We start from the raw sequence: 21423 nt of genomic DNA, 5'->3' as shown, positions 1-21423 counted from the left end.
CCTGTGCCGACTGTTGACCAAGCAGTAGCGGTCATCAGCTCCACACTGCTGTCTTTGCATTTCAATGGGTCAAGTGCTAATGCAATGGGAGAGTGTATGTGCTGTTTTTTGCGAGTGTAAAATATGATGAATAGCAATAAGCCGTTCAGCCCTTCAATCAGCAGTAGCTTAAAGCTAGAATCAAGGCTGTCGCGTTGACAAACGGAGAATATGGTGCATGAAGAGACTCTTTTGGACTGTCTTCCATCAAGCATTGATTAAAGTTGCAGTGTCGCTGCATTTTGGAGACAATAGTTAGTTAGGCTTTTTGCTTTTTTAGGGTTTTTTTTTTTTTTTAGGGTGAGATCTGATTGGCTCTCCGTTTGGTCTGATCAGAGTGAATTATTGCGCCCTTGAGATGAGCTTCCTGTGAAAGGGAATCTTAAAGCACGAGTCGGTGGTGATTCATCACTGTTGCCGAGTTCTATTACACATATAAAAATCTCCTTTCATCACATCTCTGTTGGCCCTTCAACGGTATCACACAAGATTAATTAATATTGTAAATCTGCTTTTATTGCCATTTTAAATAGGCGGATTCATAGAGTTGTACCCGGTCACTTTTATTTTTTTGATCTAACACAAAGAAAGAGCGAAGACAGGAAGTGAAGGGACAAGGAAAACTTTTCTCACTGACATGAATTATGATTATGATTATGGATGAGTCAGCTAATGTCTAGCCAGACTTTTTGCACTTTTCGTTCTTTTTCTACAAAGCTTGCTGGTCATTGTGGTCACTTGAATAGAAGTTGTCAGCTTTGCCAGCACACTAAAAGTGTCAAAAATACTCAGCCAAGCATTTATGCCTGTCAGAGAAACCATTGAGGGGAAGTGGCTACGAAGGACTAAAATAAAGAGATTTTGCTTTGTAAAAGGCTTGAACAACAATGAACACCTTTAGAGAAGCTAAAAGCTACCATTTAAGCGACTCCTTAAATGATCTCAGGTGTCTGTCTTCTTCTAAAGACATGATGAGGAACTCAAATGAGAAAATTGCTTGTAACTCACCATGATGCTCGATGCTGGCTTGCCTATTTTGGTTCATTTCAGATGTCTGAAGATGTTTGGAAAGATCCAGTTAAATGATTTTCATAGTATCGACACTGGAAAAATTAGATTGTATGCTGGAATTCAGAACTGCTGGACTAGATATCTATTTTAAAAGAACCCAAAAATGAAAATGTTGTTCCCAATCCATATGACTTTGTCAACCTGATTGTATAGGTTGTTCTTTTCCATGCAATTACAACGAAAGATGACTGGGGCTTTCAAGCTTCAAAAAGGACCAAAAAGCATTATTAAAGTGGTCCAAAAGTGGCCTTCTGATATATGATGGCTTTGTGTAATGCACAGTCAAAATTTAAGTTGTTTTTCACTGTTAAACTTGTGGTAACCTCTGAGACTGAATCATTGTTCAGTGTGTTGATCTAGAGATCCAAATCAGTCCGATTCACGAATGAATCATTCAGACCCTCAGAATCATTTGTGAGCTTGATCAACCAGTTAATTTACAAGAACTCAAAGGCTTAAAAGAATGATTCATTCAGAATATTCCTCATGCAAAACTTGTATGGCTTTAGAGGACTTAGGTGAGAGGAAATAGTTGCTGACTCAAATAAACCAACTTTATTGTGAACCACTTCTGTGGTGTCATTTTGGAGTGTGACAGCCCCAGTTCTCATTCACTTTCAGTTGTACTGTTACATGATTTTCATAGTACATGCAATGAAAAAAAATGAGATTTTATGCTGGTATTCAGAGCTGTTGGACTAGATATCTTTTTGAAAAGAATATTTCACCCAAAGAATGAAAATGTTGTTTCCAATCCAGATGACTTTCTGTCTTATAACTGATTGTACAGGTTGTTCTTATCCATGCAATTACAATGAATGATGAATGGGGCTTTCAAACTTCAAAAGGACCAAAAAGCACAGCAAAAGTGAAATAAAAGTGGCCTTCTGATAGCTTTGTATAATGCACAGTCAACAACTGAAGTTGTTTTTCAGTGTTAAACTTGGAGTAGCCTCTGAGACTGAATCAGTGAGTCTTCAGTCCAATTCATAAAGGAATCATTCATTCATGTTTTGCAAACTCAAAGACTCATTCATAAAATATTCCTCATGTATGGCTTCAGAAGACAGTATTGAATCAAATGAACCAATTTTATAATGCACGCATCAAATGAACCACTTTTGTGGTGCCATTTTGGAGCTTGACAGCCACAGTTCTCATTCACTTTCATTGTATTGATTTACAAATTACCTTTGTGTTTCGCACAAAAAAAGAAAGTTGCACAGGTTTGAAACGACATGAGATTGAGTAAACAACGGCAGTGTTCATTTTTGGGTGAACCGTTCCTTTAAATGTTCTATTTCACCGAAAGCCATCCATGTTTATTTCCCTTCATGATTGCTTTGGCAATGACTCTCAGACACTGACAATGCACTCAAAGATAGACTCATTTTAAGAGATATTAAACCTTCATGTTGAAGTTTATATAACAAGATTTTACTACTGATATCTTTATTTTTAATGTCACGCTTTCTGAAATGTATGTATGCATGTGTGTGTCCTCCACAGGTCAGTTGGCAGTAGGCACATGTGAGATAGTGATGTTGAATAGAGACAGCAGTCAACCCAAGCGCACTATCGCCAGGCAGACAGCCCGCTGTGCGTGCCGGAGAGGACAGATCGCTGGCACCACACGGGCCCGACCAGCATGCGTGGACGGTGAGATGCATCCCACACACACACATTCTCACATTGTGTGGATGTGCACACACATATATCCGTTCACAGCATGCAACAAGCCACGTCATGTCGTTCGACTTCACTGTTGAATTTGCATTGCATTGTTTTGTTTTTTTTGTCTCGTGTCAAAATCTTGTATCACACAATGTAACACAATAGTCAGACTTGCTACATGTAAAGAAATGTTCCTCTCTGCAATGTGTGATGTGTCAAAGTCGAGGACGAAGGAGGATCGGTGAAAAGGGAAAGAAAAAAATTTAATCTTTGGATTGTGTCTGTCACTGCGGTTTAGGAGGAATATTTGAGCTTGTCTGTTCTGCCGAGCGCCGGATGTGGCGGAGTATCTCATGGGCTTTCAACCTTTCTTAGGTTGTAAACCTGAATATGATCGTAGTTGATGTTTCTGTAGCAAATAAACCCAACTCTCCTGACAGCTGGGGTCGTGTAGTTGTTTCTTTTCAGCGCGATGGTGTTTTTTGGTAAATGCTATACAGCTTGAGCTCTTCAACGACACATTAGTAGCACTTTGAAACGGCAAGACCAGAGTAATTAACCAAGAGAGTACCATAATTACAGCTGTGGGAAATTGATTTTTATTGGCTTTCTCTGCTACCTTCATGCTCCATTAGTAGTGGATCCATTAAAGAAGGACCTGTAGCGTGAACACGCACACATGCTGTAAAATTACAGGCTACCTCATGACTGCTGTACAGAGACAATTAAACTTTCAAAGAATGTAGAAATTACATTAAAGTTCCATCCATCCATCAGCATTTAGTCTATTATACCTAAAGCTACTTCTCATTCGCTTCTTATATCCGCTGCGATATAGAGCTCAACAGAGGGATTTAGAAATTTAAAATGCCAAAACTTCCATGACGAAATAGATTTTTTGGGGGTAAATGTATGAATATTTCATGGTACAACTGCCATAAGCTCTGAGGATAAGCATCAGGATATGCTTCTGTACAATCCATAAGTAATTTCTACTTCATTTACATTTATATTTAAATAACGAAATAAACAAAAAATATATATACATGTATGAAACTGGCCTACCACAACAGCTCATCAAGTTAGAAAAATCATATGAGTTCTGTAAGTAGTACGCCTATAGTATATTGTTGGTGTAAAAAAACGAGCTGCTTTTATCCGCCATGTTAATCAGTAATTTTACACATGATAAAAACATGCACTTAATTTGCTTGGAAAATACTTGCGAATACGGCAGTCATAAAAAAAAATATTTTATTTAAACTGTTGGTTAATTAAAATGTGTGATGCTGTTATTGAAAGTATGCTACCGTGTTCTTTATTTATTACAGTTCGTTGAACTTCGTTCATTTAGTTTTCATTCTTTTTTTTATTTAAATAGCCTACCCTTTACGGTGTCAGTAATTACTTTGCTGCTAAATTCAGATTTGGGAGTGATTTGTTTGTTAGAAAAATGTTAGGCTACCTTATTAAAAGTATCGCTTTTAACAGACCAGTGTGTTTTGTATCACTAGTGCAGTGTCCATTCTCGGAGCATATAATGTAATAAGCCCTGATGAGGCGCGCCGCTTCCAGCTCGCGCTCTCCTGTAGTTTATTAAAAGTTTATTAATTCTGAACATGTCGCGTGTCCATATTGCACCAAAATGCGACACTGCACGCTCTCCACAGCAACACACTTGCACGCGTGAAGTCGATTGGATGAACGTTTCTCGACATAATGAAAATGCAAACAGACAGACAGACACATAGAGATTCCTGCCTTTATTAGAGAGATGAATATGTTCAGCCCCTCCCTCTGAAGCTTTGAATATTCGGTGTTGATTACTATCGAAGCTTCGAAGCTCAAAAGGTGGTTTTCGGACCAGCCCTATGAATCTGAGGGTACAAACAAAATCTAAATATTGAGAAAATCACCTTTAAAGTTGTCCAAATGAAGTCCTTAGCAATGCATATTACTAATCAAAAATTAAGTTTTGAGATATTTACGATAGGAAATTTACAAAATATATTCATGGAACTTGATCTTTACTTTAGAAAAATTTATAATTTTGACCCATACAATGTATTGTTGGCTATCACTACAAATATACCCATGCGACTTAAGACTGGTTTTGTGGTCCAGGCTCACATATATATATAATGCTCGGATTTTATTTAACTTATATTTTTGAATGTATGTATTGGTAAGATTTTGGTAAGATTTGTTATGTTTTTGGAAGTCTCTTATGCTCACCTAGGCTGCATTTCTTTATCACAAAACCTGTAAACAGTAATGATGTGGAATTTAAAATAAGTTTTTTCATTTCAATATACTGTCACATGATCTTTCAAAAATCATACTAATCATGCTAACATGCTGATTTGGTGCTCAAGAAACATGTTATTATTGTCAATTTTGAAAACATTTGTGCTGATGAATAGACAATTCAAAAGAACAACATTTGTTATTTATTTATTTAGATGTTTTAGTGGTGGTGCTTTAATTAGGGACTCTACCACTTTTTGTTTTTTAACATAAAAAAAATTATTTTAAAAATGCTTAAGGGCTTCCAGTTAAGATTAGTCGCCATATTAGTCAACATGTCCTTCAGGCAGCCCACCAACATTTATAGTTTTGCACATCGCTAAATCTTTACTGAATGGCTTTTTGTTTTTTTCAAACCATGAAAAAGAATGGAAATGTATTTCCTGAACTCACAGCAATGAAAAACTGTGCGCTATCCCTTGAGCTCTATTCGGTCAGATGGCAGTCTGCAGGTGAGGCTGTGTCTGGCAGATGAGTCCGGGGGGGCAGATGGTCAGGGGTCCCGGGGGAGAGAGGGAGGATATGAGCGGGTCAGATCCCTGCAGACGTCTGAATAGTTGTAGGTGTGCTGGACGGAGCCGGCTCAGGTGTTGCATGCGCACAGAGAGACGAATTGAGTCATGATGCAGAACAGAGGTACCATGGGAAACGGTGTGTGTGTGGGTGTGATTCATTCTATTTGAAGCTGGACTTGTTCTCTCTTTACAAAAGCACTGGTCAGTGGGTGGCATCTTTTTTCACATGCAAGGAGGAACAGGAACTTATCCGGTTTCGTGGGCCGCTGCATGCGTGTTTATATTGATTCTCGTTCCGCTGCTTTTGTGTGTATTTCTGGGGGGATTTTGCATATCCTGCCCCACATACAGTGACCCTGAAAGAGAAAGTATTCTTGTTCTATCTATTTGCAAGCAGTTAATGATCAGTGAGTTTGGAGCGGAGGCACACGGCTCCCCAGGAGGCCATGTGTTCACTGGCTGCCTCTACAACGGAGAGTGCGGCTCAGGAGCCTCATCAGGCTTCACATGAAACAAATAGGGTACGAAAATATCTGCTAAATTCTGTGTGCGCTGTAATCTGCCGGTCTCTGCTCCCTGTGTGGCCTAGTTAGAGCACTTCAGCGTACCCAATGAGACGTATTTGCATCTCACATGCATTAATGATAATTAAGGCTATATTCTTATTTTACATTAAAGGCTTGTTTTTAGATCAGGCCTTTAAAGGCGGCGGTGGATCAGCACCTTTTTGGTTTTGTTTATACTAGGTATTTTAGGATGAGATGAAAAGGGAAGCGGCTGGAAATTACTGAGGAAAACCAGCTTTGAATATACTGTATGTGTAGAATCTGTTCCAGCTCAAAGCAAACAATAGTGCTAATATGAGTACTAGTCACAGCTGGTGTGGGTAGCAGTTCAAGCTGGTATTAGCACGAGTGTGTATTAACTCAAAGTCAGTTTTAGTGCTAGTCTTGGATGGATTTTTTTTTTTTAAAGCAGCAAAACTGAAATGAAAGTTTTTATTTACCAAAAAACTGGAGCTGAAAATTGAGTTTTAGTAATCAATGAATTATTCAAATGTATTTAATAATCAACAATTGTATATTAACATTTAAATTGGACATAATTCACACAATGCCATATGTATATTCATTCATTCATTCATTCATTCATAATTATGATACATTAAATAATGAAGACAAGTTAAATATGTAAAATAAAATATATAATGAATATATCATATATTCATTTTCTTTTAGCAAAAAGCTTCTCTTTAGAGAGTTTTTTGTAAAAATGTAACATTAATGTAATATAACATTATATGACATTGTTTACAAGCTGTATTATTGATGTCTTTCCATAGTCGATATAACAATATGAATATTTTCAGCTGCTGAAATTACTGTGCTTCACTAAGAAATAGTTAAAAGTCAGTAATACTAATAAAGTCAGGACTAGAACTAGAATAAGCACTAGTGCAGATAGCCCTAGTATGAGTAGTAGTTTAAATTCAGAGCTTGCAAAGCCAGTACTAGTATGAGTAGGCGTTAAAGTCAGTATTAGTATTATTATACTGTATGTATACTTATTCAAAGTCAATTCCAGGCTACTTTGGGTACTAGTTCCAAGTCAGTACTGGTATTAGTATCAGTAATATGAATCCTAGTTAAAAGTTAATACTAGGGCTAGTAGGTGTATTACTACACAGTTCTACTTCTAGTGTTAATATGAGTTCTAGTTCAAAGTCAGAATCAGTAATGTGAGGACTAGTACTAGTCAGGGCTAGTACTAGAACAGGCATAGGACTTCTGCACAGCCAGATCTAGCCTTAGTATGAGTACTAGTTTAAATTCTGAATTTTCAATGTGTAAATCCAGTACTAATATGTGTACTAGTTAGTGCTAGTATGAGAGGTAAAATTCAGGACTGGTACTAGAAAATGTGATTTTTCAAGTTTTGTAGGTCTACTAATTCAGGTCATTTAAAGCGAGTACAAGTTAAAAGTCTAGACTAGTAGTAAAATGACCACTAGGATTAGTGCAGAGCCAAATTAATGCCAGATCTTGCAATGTTTATGTCCAGTAATAATAGTAATAATGTCCAGTAATAATAATAATAATTTGTTACATTTATATAGCGCTTTTCTAGGCATTAAAAGCGCTGTCCATAGTAAGAGGGTCTCTCCTCGTCCACCACCAGTGTGCAGCATCCACCTGGATGATGCGACGGCAGCCATATTGCGCCAGAATGCCCACCACACACCAGCTTACTGGTGGAGAGGAGACAGAGTACTAGTACTAGACAGTACTAGTTCAAAATCTGAGTGTTCGAATCAAAGATGAAAGAACAGTATAGTTTAAATTAGTGCTGTCAAAGTTAATGCGTTAATAACACGTTTAACGGCACTATTTATATTAACGCGTGATTAAAGCAATGCGCATTTTCTGTTAAAGCCAGTAGTTGGAGAAATGGAGATGCACAGTGTTGCCAACTTAGTGATTTTGCAGACCCCTTTAGCAACCCCCCCCCCCCCCCCCCCCCCCTTCAAAAATCAAATCTTTAGGGTTTGCTCAAATCTTATTTAGTTACAGAGACTGCTGGTACTGTTGCGCGAGCTCGAGGTCTTGCTCACTTGCTTTCTCTCTCTCTCTCTCTCTGTGCATCTGCTCTGTGCAAAGATCTGTGACAGATATCATGTTGCTTCTCTAATTTTACATGCAAGTATAGCCGAAATCACAGCACAGCTATTGTCATTATCTTATGTGTGTTTGATTTCATCAGACGATGACTCGTTTATCATGATTTTTGTGCAGATTAACATCTTGGAGGGGAGCTGGTTATGTAGTCTTAATGTGTCTAATAGACATGAACAAGTTCTTTGAAAAACATCTTTGACCTTTGAAACATGTCTAGTCTTGTTGCTCTGTTGACTATGGATTCAATAATAATAAACATACATTTGCATAAAGCATCCATATTTGTCCATGCCCATGTTGATTCGAGTATTAAACACTTGAAAAGTATTAATTTAAGGTACATTTATAATAAATAAAAATGTGTGATTAAGTTGTGATTAATCACGAGTTAACTCATGGCAATCATGCGATTCATCGTGATTAAATATTTTAATCGATTGACAGCCCTAGTTTAAATACAATACTTGTTGTAGTATGAGTACTAGTTTAAAGTCTTAATAGCTGGAATGAGAACATAGAATTGTAAAATTCATTCTAGTATTCGTTCTAGCTCAGATCAGAAATAGTATGAGCTAGTAAGCTCCTTATCCGTATACAGGACTAGTATGAAACTGGTTTAAAGTTCATTTGAAGTCACTACTAATAAAAGTTCTTGTTACATGGATCTGGTACAATAGCAGCAAGGTGTTTTTCCATTTGACATGTTTCAGAAGTTGGGCCAAAATTTCATGCCTAGTGCTCTGTGTGCTCTCAGCAGATATTTCTCACAGATGTTAAAACTAGTCCACACACCCCAGTACTTCTTTCAACTAGATTCCAACTGGAGTGTGTAATCACAACTGTTACCTCAATATAGCCATTCCTCAGCATGAAGCATCGCAGCTCAGACACCCTGACCGACTGTGCGCTAAATACCTGGCTGAAGCATTCCAGCTTCATTTAAGCTCATTGATTTTCTTTAGCGCTCTTTGTTTTCTTTCTTCATGGCCCAGTTGTATTTGTGCTTTTGAATACTGTCCCTCGGAGGGAGGCTTGTTTATGTGATGTGGGATGGATTTGATTGTTTTAGGCCCCCTGGGGACGAGAGGACTTGGATGAGATCTGTAGAGCTGGCTCGGCCATCCACAGCTTTTGCTCCGCATCGGTTTAAAGGCATAATCCTTCATTCAGCCGCACCACTTTACTTTGATAAATTTAGGGATGGAGCTCTGATAACGTTATCACACGCAGTATTCATAAGGACTGCCATAAAAGACCTGCTGTGTTTCAGATCAAGAAAATGGTTGTAAACACATCTTAAGCGTCCGGTGACAGGAAATTTCGAAAAGGAAGCCATGCCTTTGTGCGCAGAAAATTGCATGGACTGAGTAATCAAGGAACTGAGGCCTCACAGGGATGCTATATTAATGAAATTGAGGATTTTGTAGAATTTAAGGATAATCTAAATCCTGGTAATGTATTCTGTGCACATCCATGTTCAGTTATGTTTCGTTTAAAGGAGTAGTTCATGCAAAAATGAAAATTTACTCACGCACATCCAAGATGTAGATGAGTTCTTTATAAGAATGGATTTGGAGAAATTTAGCATTACATCACTTGCTCACTAATGGATCCTCTGCAGTGAATGGGTGCCGTCAGAATGAGAGTCCAAACAGCTGATAAAACATCACAGTAATCCACATGACTTCAGCCCATCAATTAATGTCTTCTGAAGTGAAAAGCTGTATATTTGTAGGAAAAAAAAAATCTATCATAAAAATGTTTTCACAACAAACCATTTTTTCCGGCTGAAATATAAGATGTCTACCCATAATATTGCTTTCTGCAGTGAAAAAGTCATCTTGTCTGAATCAGGAGAGAAATATGCACATACAAGAAAAAACAGTTCAAAACTATTCTAAACAAATACTTTGATGGATTTTACTGAGACCGAAAAACAGGAGATGGAATTTTTCACTGGAGGAAGAGTTGATATGGATTATGGACTCTTAAAATATAAACATTTAAACAAGCGACGGTTTAAAATTAAGAACATCTTAATGATGGATTTGTTTCTTACAAACATGCAACTTTTCACCTCACAAGATTAATTGATGGACTGGAGTGGAGTAGTGTGTATTACTTATTGTGATGTTCTTATCTGCTGTTTGTACTCTCATTCTGACGGCACCCATTCACTGCAGAGGATCCATTGGTGAACAAGTGATGTAATGCTAAATTTGTCCAAATCTGTTCTGATAAACAAACAAACTCGTCTACATCTGGGATGGCCTGAGGGTGAGTATATTTTGACCAATTTTTTATTTTTTTTAAGCTTTAAGTATTAACTCTTCCTTTATGTAATTGAGGTATTCGTAACATTCCTTTTGGAGAAATGAAAATAGAAACAAAATGAGAAATGTTTGAGTTCATATTGACCTTGATATTCTGTCAAGGAGTTTGAAATCTTTTCTGAATCTCTAGATGGTTGTGAGATAATGAGGGTATATTTTTTCAGTAGAAACATTTGAGAAGCACAAATCTGGTCTCTATTTGATCTCATTGCTGTCTTGGAGAAACAACTGAGTTATTTTTCTCTCCTGGTGTTGCAGACGAGAAACAACCATCTTCTGATTGTCTGATGCTCCACATCCTCTTTGACCTGTTTTGTTCTCATCACGCTCTGAATGCTGGTTGATCTGCATCTGAAGCACAGGAACAGCAGGGGTTTATGGAATTTTACATGGATCTACAGAGCAAACAAGAGAACTGAAAGCGAGAGCCTCAGTGCATACACATGTCTGATGTAGCTCTCTTTGAGTTGTTTGATGGTTTCGGTTCTACGACGTGAAGATAATGAAGTGTGCAGTGAATCAAGGCCTGCAGGCTGCTTACTGAAACATGCATGACTTTGCCATAATCTCAAATCCACTTTCATACACAAATCCATATTTTATGTGGAATATAAAGGTTGGGTGGTTTTTTTGTGATGCCTGTTGGAGGTTTGTAGTAACAAAAATCTTATATAAAAATCCATTAAAAGAAAAAAAAGGGTAATATGACAGACATTATATGCAAATTATCATTTTGCATGTAATCCTCTTATTTTCACCCATTTTTGTTAAAGAATATATAAATACCGCATTAGAGACTTTGTGATATTGTGAAGAATATCTAAACAAATATAAAGCACATTTTAATTTTTAATGCCTTTCTTATATATATATATATATATATATATATATATATATATATATATATATATATATATTGCTTTAGCCTTTTTGAAGAACCTGTTATCGCTTTTGGCGTTTTAGTATGTTATGAAGCTTTAAATAGTTATGTAAATTATCAAATTTGTCACCAATGTTCTTAGCATTGAAAACTATGTGTCATTGCCAAGAATACCTAAACAAACATGAAACATGAGAAATAAAATGCAATATTTCAAAATTTGAGTCTTTTTGAAGAACCAGATTTCATTTTTGCATTTCAGCATATTATGCAGGTTTAAATAGTTATTTAAATTTCTAAAGAAAGCATATTTTCATTTTTTTTCTGAAATTAAAAAAAAAAAATATATATATATATATATAATAATTACTTACAAATTGGAGAAAGTTTTCAATTTATTTTATTATTTTTTAATAACCCATTATCGCCTTGGGCTTGAAATGGTTATGTAAATTATCAAATTTGTCCTAAAAATGTATATTTTCTAAAATGTAGAACTCATTTTTTATAATGATGTACACCACATGGTAACAAAAAAAAAACAATACAGCACTTTTTGCATAAGATTTGTTGTGATTTGATGTGCAAAGTGAGTTCATATTGATTTATTTACTGTTTCTCCACCAATACTGAATTGAATATTTATTTTTTGTAGCCCGGATAGTGAAAAGCAAGCAGTGGTGTGAGATGTCCCCGTGTTCAGAGGGTGAGATCTGCGGGCTGCTCTTCAATCGCTCCGGATGGACCTGCACCAAAGACGGAGGCCGCATTAAAACCGTCACGGTGAGATACGTTCTAAATATCTGTAACATTTCATTTATTCACTTAGTTGACGCAATGTTGCATCATTCACACCACCTGTGTTTCATCTCACGTTCTAATGACTTACATTAACCAACATTATTCTTTATATAATGCTTAGCAGATCATTAGTTAATGAGCATACATATAAATACTGTAGAAACCTCATTAGAGATTTTAAATATTCATATATATTTCTATTTTAATGTATTGTACATCAGCAGCTGATCTGTTTAGCAGTATGTAATGTTTGCTCATTATGCATTAATGAAAGTTATTATGCAAGGGTTAATGTAGTGTCAGTCTATCATTATTGCAAAATAAACCCTGACGGGGTGATCAGGACCGCAAGGCGACATGTAGGGTCTTATATCACCCTGAACGTGTTTACTTTGTGATAATTACCATCTGACTGTACGGTATTTTATGTAAATGGACATTTGAGTTGTAATTATTTTATTACGTGAGAAGAAAGACACCTCAGAGTGATGTGAGAGACATAAAACTAGCACAGCAAATTGGTTGCTTGAGACAAGAGTCAGTTATAGTTTAATGTTCTTATGGTAAAATATTTTATGCATTGACCAATCAGAATTAAGTATTCCACGGAGCAGTGTACTAAAAAGTAATACATCCTTTATGGAACAGGTTGTTTTCATTAACTCCACCCATAATTGCTCAGGTATTTTACTTTTAGTATAATAGAATATGACTTTTTTAGACTTTGTTAGAATAGCATCTATAACTATTTGCATTTTGTGTAAATAAGACTCTGTCTTGGTGCAAACACTACCTTTTTAAACCTTGTTGGCTTCAACTCATTTTTACCCATTTTTATTAAAGAATATATAAATATATAAATCATTTTTAGGATTGGAGACTTTGTGATATATTTGTCATGAATTATGTACATTATCTTTCAGTAATTATCTTACTGAAAATGTACAAAGTACATTTTCAGTAAGTTTTCGCAAGAATGCATTAAATAAAGTGACAGTAAAGATTGTTACAGTACAATTGTTTTTTTTTTTTAAATAAATGCTGTTCTTTTGAATGCTTTATTCATCACTGAATCCTGAAGACTCATGGTTTAAAAAACAAAAAATAGCACAACTGTTGATAATAATTAGAAATGTTTTTTGTGCAGCAAATCAGCATATTAGAATGATTTCTGAAGGATAATGTGACAACGAAGACTGGAGTTATGATGCTGAAAATTCAGCTTTGCATCACAGGAATAATTTACATTTTAATAAATTACATTTTAAAATATATTCAGATAAAAACAAGTTGTAATGATATTTAACAACAATAGTGTTTTTACTGTATTTTTGATCAGATAAATGCAGCCTTGGTCTGCTAAAACATTAAAAAAGTCTTACCGACCCAAATGTTTGAACTGCCATGCATGTTCATTTAATGAAAATAGCCTGTGCCTAAAAAGTATTACCAGGTATTTCATAAGAAGACTTGCCTATATCAGTATCAGCCATTCTTTGCCGTTTTATTTTCTGCATCCGGCATGAATGAGAATTTCAATTTAGATTCAAATTGGAGTGCAGTGTTAGAAAAGTGTAGAGGACAAAAATTTCACCCTGACAGGCCCCTACTTATGTGAGTGGCTGTACAGGAGGTGCATTGAGCTCTGATGTGATTCTTTATTTGTAATGCTTTGCTTTGCTACATCACAGGCATAAGTGCTGAGCTCAGGGGGTGTTTGGGCCATGCTGACCCTGCAGGCTCCTGCCCCATAATGTCTTGAGTCATTCTGTTTTTTTGAGTTGCTTTGCACAAAATGACAAGGAGCAATTATGCTGAATTAGAGGGTATTTTTGGAAAGAAAAAAGCGATATAGAGGAAGAGAGGTTGCATATTAAACGTGTGTTGCTCTGCTGGGGTTAGAGGGGTTGTGCCATTCAGCCAGAGTAGGTGAAATCATTCATGTGTTACAGAGGGCTTGAGTGTTCATGGCTTTGTGCATATTTATGACTTAATTTGCTATGGTCGCATGCATGCATTTGCTTTTTTGTGTTTGCATGTTCTTTTAAAGTCAACATAAACTCAGAATTGACCGTTTGTACTTTTATTGTGCATGATTCATCAGTGCACATATTTTTTGTGAAATAAAATAAACATGAACTTATTTTATTCAACTAGTTGCCAAGACAGCATTCTTTATTTTAGTATCGATGTACCAAAATAACAATGAAATAATAAGACAGTATATACATATTAAAAGAAAAAAAAAATGTATGAAATAAAAAAATTAACTCAATACTAATCCTAAATACTTTAAAAAAAAATACTAAAAAAAAAAAAAATCTGTCTCATTTTTTTCTGTAGAATATCTTTACTTTTTATCACATAAAATGGGTTGCAAATGGCATTTCAAGTTGACTTTAAGGTTATCTTTATATGTTTTTCTCGGGTATCTTCTTTCTTTTCTTCTGTCTTATCTCTCTTTCTCTGGGCAACTTCCAAATTGCATTTTGCACATTTGAAGGGCACTGCAGAAAAAAGACACTCTTTGTGGGCCCTTCCACAAGGCCGTTAGTGAAGCGTACATGCAAAGAAAGTCATTTTGTCCTTTATGATCCCATGATCCTAAATTGCACAATTAGTTTTAAAGGAATAGTTCACCCACAAAAAAGAAAATTAGCTGAAATATACTCACCCTCAGGCCATCCAAGATGTAGATGCGTGTTTCTTCATCTGAACAGATTTGAAGAAATGGAGCATTACATGACTTGCTCACCAATGGATCCTCTGCAGTGAATGGGTGCCGTCAGAATGAGAGTCCAAACAGCTGATAAAAACATCACAATAATCCACAAGTCATCCTTAACACTCCAGTTCATCAGTTAATATCTTGTGAATCGAAGAGCTGTGTGTTTGTAATAAATCCATCAAGACATTATAATAATACGAATCCATAATAATGCTTCTTTCAGTGAAAAAGTCCATACCCTGTTGTTGTCCTCTCACATCAAAACACCAACATACAGTCAGGTCCATAAATATTGGGACATCGGCACAATTCTAACATTTTTGGCTCTATACACCCCCACAATGGATTTCAAATGAAACGAACAATATGTGCTTTAACTGCAGACTGTCAGCTTTAATTTGAGGGTATTTACATCCAAATCAGGTGAACGGTGTAGGAATTACAACAGTTTGCATATGTGCCTCCCACTTGTTAAGGGACCAAAAGTAATGGGACAATTGGCTTCTCAGCTGTTCCATGGCCAGGTGTGTGTTATTCCCTCATTATCCCAATTACAATGAGCAGATAAAAGGTCCAGAGTTCATTTCAAGTGTGCTATTTGCATTTGGAATCTGTTGCTGTCAAGATGAGATCCAAAGAGCTGTCACTATCAGTGAAGCAAGCCATCATTAGGCTGAAAAAACAAAACAAACCCATCATAGAGATAGCAAAAACATTAGGCGTGGACAAAACAACTGTTTGGAACATTCTTAAATAGAAGGAACGCACCGGTGAGCTCAGCAACACCAAAAGACCCGGAAGACCACGGAAAACAACCGTGGTGGATGACCGAAGAATTCTTTCCCTGGTGAAGAAAACACTCTCACAACAGTTGGCCAGATCAAGAACACTCTCCAGGAGGTAGGTGTATGTGTGTCAAAGTCAACAATCAAGAGAAGACTTCACCAGAGTGAATACAGAGGGTTCATCACAAGATGTAAACCATTGGTGAGCCTCAAAAACAGGAAGGCCAGATTAGAGTTTGCCAAACGACATCTAAAAAAGCCTTCACAGTTCTGGAACAACATCCTATGGACAGATGAGACCAAGATCAACTTGTACCAGAGTGATGGGAAGAGAAGAGTATGGAGAAGGAAAGGAACTGCTCATGATCCTAAGCATACCACCTCATCAGTGAAGCATGGTGGTGGTAGTGTCATGGCGTGGGCATGTATGGCTGCCAGTGGAACTGGTTCTCTTGTATTTATTGATGATGTGACTGCTGACAAAAGCAGCAGGATGAATTCTGAAGTGTTTCGGGCAATATTATCTGCTCATATTCAGCCAAATGCTTCAGAACTCACTGGACGGCGCTTCACAGTGCAGATGGACAATGACCCAAAGCATACTGCAAAAGCAACCAAAGAGTTTTTGAAGGGAAAGAAGTGGACTGTTATGCAATGGCCAAGTCAATCACCTGACCTGAATCCGATTGAGCATGCATTTCACTTGCTGAAGACAAAACTGAAGGGAAAATGCCCCAAGAACAAGCAGGAACTGAAGACGGTTGCAGTAGAGGCCTGGCAGAGCATCACCAGGGATGAAACCCAGCATCTGGTGATGTCTTTGCGTTCCAGACTTCAGGCTGTAATTGACTGCAAAGGATTTGCAACCAAGTATTAAAAAGTGAAAGTTTGATTTATGATTATTATTCTGTCCCATTACTTTTGGTCCCTTAACAAGTGGGAGGCACATATGCAAACTGTTGTAATTCCTACACCGTTCACCTGATTTGGATGTAAATACCCTCAAATTAAAGCTGACAGTCTGCAGTTAAAGCACATCTTGTTCGTTTCATTTGAAATCCATTGTGGTGGTGTATAGAGCCAAAAATGTTAGAATTGTGTCGATGTCCCAATATTTATGGACCTGACTGTATTTGTTTAGAGCTGTTTTGGACCCTTTTAGCTTGTAAACAGTGCTTGATCTGTACATATTTCACCTACAGATTCAGATAAGCTGTCTTTTTCACTGGAGAAGCAATTTCAAAAGGAGCAAAAGGACTTGTTATTTCACTCAAGGCCTATATGGGAGATACTCTTTCCTTTGTGTGTACTTTCTGTACATATTTTATGTTCATTTTTGTTTTTATCAAGCACCACATGAAGAGGAAATATTTTACACAAAAGTTTGTTTTGCTGTAGCAGTCTTAATATCTACAAGTATCATTTTTGCTGCTATGTTATAAAGGTAACATTCATGTTCATAATGAGTGGCAGTGATGTATGCCATGCATTGTTTTTTCAATAACCACTCGTACAGTTCTTGAAGTGTTCTGCCCATGTTGGAAATGAGTTGGCTGTAAATTCCACTTTCCAATGGAATTCGCCCTCACTTTTTCTTACCATCCTTCTTTTGTGTGTGTGTGTGTGTGTGTGTGTCTGTCTGTCTGTCTGTCTGCTCACTAACACTTGTGCATGGGTTAGTGTGTGTATGTGGCTGTGTAGGCATGTTTGTGTGTCTAATCTGTGTGTGTGTGTGTGTGTGTGTGTGTGTGTGTGTGTCTGTGCCCGCAGCCTTGTGTCTCTCAGCCTGGGGCAGCTGCCGCAGATTTCATGCCCCTGTTTCCTGCACCATATAATCTAGTCTGACAGCGGAGAGGAGTTTGCATGGGAGTTGTTTCCTTATATGAGTGTGTATTGAGTTGAAACATTTCTGTGTGTATGTGCAGATGTTTACTTCTGTGCATGATTATAGATGTGTCCATTTGCGTGTGATTACATTTAGGGTGTATGTGTGTGAGAGGGAGAGCATGTGTATCCTTTCAAAATGACTCTTTTTACGGTGGACTGAATGCTACTGTTACAGTGTCAGCAGAGGCAGTTTTCGGCAGATTTGTGACAGCTATTCTTAGGTGGAGAAGGATATAGATATGCTTCTGGAAAAGTGTTATGGCCGTTATTGTGAGGTCTAGCAGGAAATTAGGTAGATTGTATGATTACCGAGTGAAGGAGATGGTTCATAAATCAGAGGATGTGGAATAAAAGGGTTGTGCTTCCTAACAAAACAGTGAAAGAGGAAATTTAGTTGCAGTTGCTGACCTATATGGGTTTTTCAATGGCTGATGGTGATCTAGAAAGCAGGGCAAGTCAGTGTATTGCTGATATATTCATAATACGTTTTAACCCTATACAGCCTACAGGATCATATTTGATATGTGAAATTATAAGGCCTCCAAATTATCAAGAGAATAAAAACTTAACCGAAAACCTGTTGTACACAATCATGTCTTCTGTCAACTGATTGATTGTTTGTGCTCTTTTAGTAAGTAAAAGCCCTTTTCGTATCATTTTAGACAAGTAGCACGTTTGCTATAAAATCTATAATGATTTTTAGAAAGTAAATGCCAGAATAACCATTATATTTTTAGTAACATTTAAAGAGGAACAGTTACTGGACTGAAGCAACTTAGGTTGACTTGATTATCATACATTATCTTTTAGAAAAAATAAAGTTTAAATTTATCAAATATTATACATCAGGCTTTTATCAGGCTTTTTTCCCCCTCAATCATCATTGTGTTGTATTTCCCATAGGACAATAAAACATAATACAGAGTTTTGGTCATAAAACTAAACTAAACTAAGTGACAACAGATATTTATTTGCTTTGTATGTAGTCTGCTGTATTCAGTTATAAAATCTTGTTGATTTGCACTACAACCTGTCATAGTTTAATTTTCATTTCTGGCCATATAAATATCAGTAGCAGCACCAGATTACATATTTTTGCTCAGTTAGGGCCTAAATTTTAGGTGTTTTTTTCCTCCTGAAGTATGATCTCCTTAGCTATATGAGTTATAAAGGCCTGATGTACCAAATATGATACAAAACATAAAACACATATGCAAACAGTTTTTTCTGACTGTTATTTGATATTTGATGAAGCAAATGAGATGTACAGAAGAGTGACTCAAAATACACAAACCAATCTTCAATAGTGTGGTCAGGACATTGTCAAGGGGTCTTGTATCACCCTAAAGGGGATTATTTTGTGCTGAAGACCAGATTATTTCACTTATTACATGCCTGGTTACCAAATAAATAAATAAGGGGACAAGAAATATTGATTTGAGTTTTATTATTTTATTATGTGAGAAGAAAAAGAGCACAAAGTGGTTTGAGAAAAATGAAAATACCATAGCTATGTAGGGAATTGGTTGCTTGTAATATCTGGAGAAAGCTATCCATTAGCATTGCCATTCATCTCAATGGCAGCTGTGCAGCTAAAATGTCTATTTCATAGCTTTCCAAAAAGTAAAACTGGTAAACAACTATATTATATTGAAATATTATCAATATATATGTTGCTGGCAACAGTTTTTTAAATTTTTTGTCAGAATACACAGCTTATTTTGTATTCCTGTCATTCTAACCTGCCATGATTGACCAATCAGAATTAAATATTCAACACATTTTATGACACTTCTGTTTGCAGACTTTCTAAACATTCATAGCAGCTACTCATAATTCCAGTCAACATATGCGTGTATGTCACAGATTGCAGTGGGACTGAATCTGTGCATGTTGCAATTTATAACAACATTGCATTCCGTTTGTGTAACAGAATTGTCGTATTCATGCAAAGATGAATACTGAATAGCAAATGCATCATGGAGTGGCAAAACCACAGCAACAGACGGAGCAGAAAGCACAGAGTGCAGTGTTTCGTAGGCTTGAGTCCAAAAAAAGTGTGCAAACGGAGTGTGTTTATGTCTTTTATATGTGCGTTCACATGCTTCGCACCTGCAACTTTCCTATATTCAGCCCTCCCAGCGTGCAGGGGATTCAGACAGAGCCAGGTTCTGACCCGCTAATGGAGTTAGCATATGCAGCACACTGAATCCCTGCCAGGCATTAATACAGATCACTCACGAGGGCCCCTAAACACGGTGGCCATTTGTCTTCACTAGTGAACTGCTGAAAGGTTCAAATTTGCCATAGTCTCGAGAGCCCACTGCTTTGGCATGTCATGCGCTGTGGAGATATTCACAGAGATGAATATGAATAGGAAACAAAGAGAACAAGAGTGCGAATACTTAGCGAAGCTGGGGAGAAGGGCTTGAGAGTGGGTGGGCCGCTTGTGAACTCTGTCTGGTTACAAACCACTAAGTCATGCTGTCATGTCATCTATAGTGCCGGTGAAAACAATGCTCTTGCAGGAACCAGGAAGTTCCCAAGGAAGAGTCATTAGAGGCCTTCACGGATGTTTTCTCGACATGTGGTTTTCTCTGTCAGCTTTTATTTAGCTTCTCTGCATGAGCGTGGATGTGGTAAAGATGACATGCAATTAAAATCAAACCTGTTTACTTTATTAAAGATAAAAAAAAAAATTGTTTTTTTTCACCCTTATGCCCTTCCAAACCTGTAAAGAAGATATTTTGAAGATTGCTGGTAACCAAACAGTTACCTTTGACTTCCATTGAATGAAGGGGAAAACAGATTTCTTAAAATATTCTGTTGTGTGAACCTCGCACAGATTTGGAATGACTTGAGACCGAAATCATGACAGAATTTTCATATCCTTCAGATTTTTAATGCATGTTCACGGTTTATTGAGAATAATGCATTTTATTACAACAAGAATAAAATAGACTTTGTTCTAAATATCTTTCTCTGACATAATTTTTCTGACAAAAAGCCAAATAGTTATTTCGACTGATTTAAATTGATGCCACAGGGAGTGAAATTTGACAGGAAGAGGAATTTTTGTATTGCATTTTAAAGAAATTCAACATAGCCAATTAATTTATTAAATGCATCAAATTTTATTTAAGTTTAAATAAAATGCATTTATGAAATATTGTTTTTAAATAATATATATATCTATTTATTGTTCTATCTATCATTCTATGGATCTTTCTGTCATTTTACCGTTCTGTCTGTAAGGCCTTTAAACCTTCAGTCCAGCAAATTATGAATTTCTTTGAATTTGGCTTCATTTTAATCTACCATTTAAATTGAGATTGCAGTTCTGCATTGTGTTTGGTACCTCAATTTAAATTAAATTCAAATTTCCAATTGAATTTTTTTTTTATGTACCACAACCCTGATGTACAAACGTAGAATTAAGAGTAAAATGCTTCCTACAATCACATGGTTTCTTAAAATGGTATTTTCTGCAAAATCCAGACAATTTTACATTGCAGTTTCCCCAGCTGGTATATAACGTGAACCCTCATTCTGGAAAGTTTTTTCTCACTGCCGTTGCCTTAGGCTTGTTCACTGAGGCATTATTTTCCTGTTCTTTCATCTTCTTTATTTTTCTAGTTTCTGTAATGCTGCTTAGAAACAAATTGTATTATTATAAGCTATACAATTATATTGAAAGAAATATATATTTTAGTCAAACACCAAAAAGA

At 36.5% G+C, this 21423-nt stretch overlaps 1 protein-coding gene across 2 annotated transcripts in view; it reads left to right on the top strand.

The window, feature by feature from the left end:
- The window catches only part of LOC306848995 (chemokine-like protein TAFA-5), a 48133-nt gene that overhangs the window by 12658 nt on the left and 14052 nt on the right, over nucleotides 1–21423 (top strand). For both annotated transcript variants that reach the window (XM_079383805.1, XM_079383804.1), the window contains exons 2-3: nucleotides 2620–2769; nucleotides 12150–12277. In XM_079383805.1, coding sequence (XP_079239931.1) covers nucleotides 2620–2769; nucleotides 12150–12277 — 278 coding nt within the window. The remainder of the gene's footprint in view (nucleotides 1–2619; nucleotides 2770–12149; nucleotides 12278–21423) is intronic.

The sequence above is a fragment of the Barbus barbus genome (genome assembly GCF_936440315.1).
Source record: "Barbus barbus genome assembly, chromosome: 29".
Classification (NCBI taxonomy): domain Eukaryota; kingdom Metazoa; phylum Chordata; class Actinopteri; order Cypriniformes; family Cyprinidae; genus Barbus; species Barbus barbus.
Note: the sequence above shows the minus strand (reverse complement) of the source record. Positions and strands in the feature narration are given on the sequence as shown.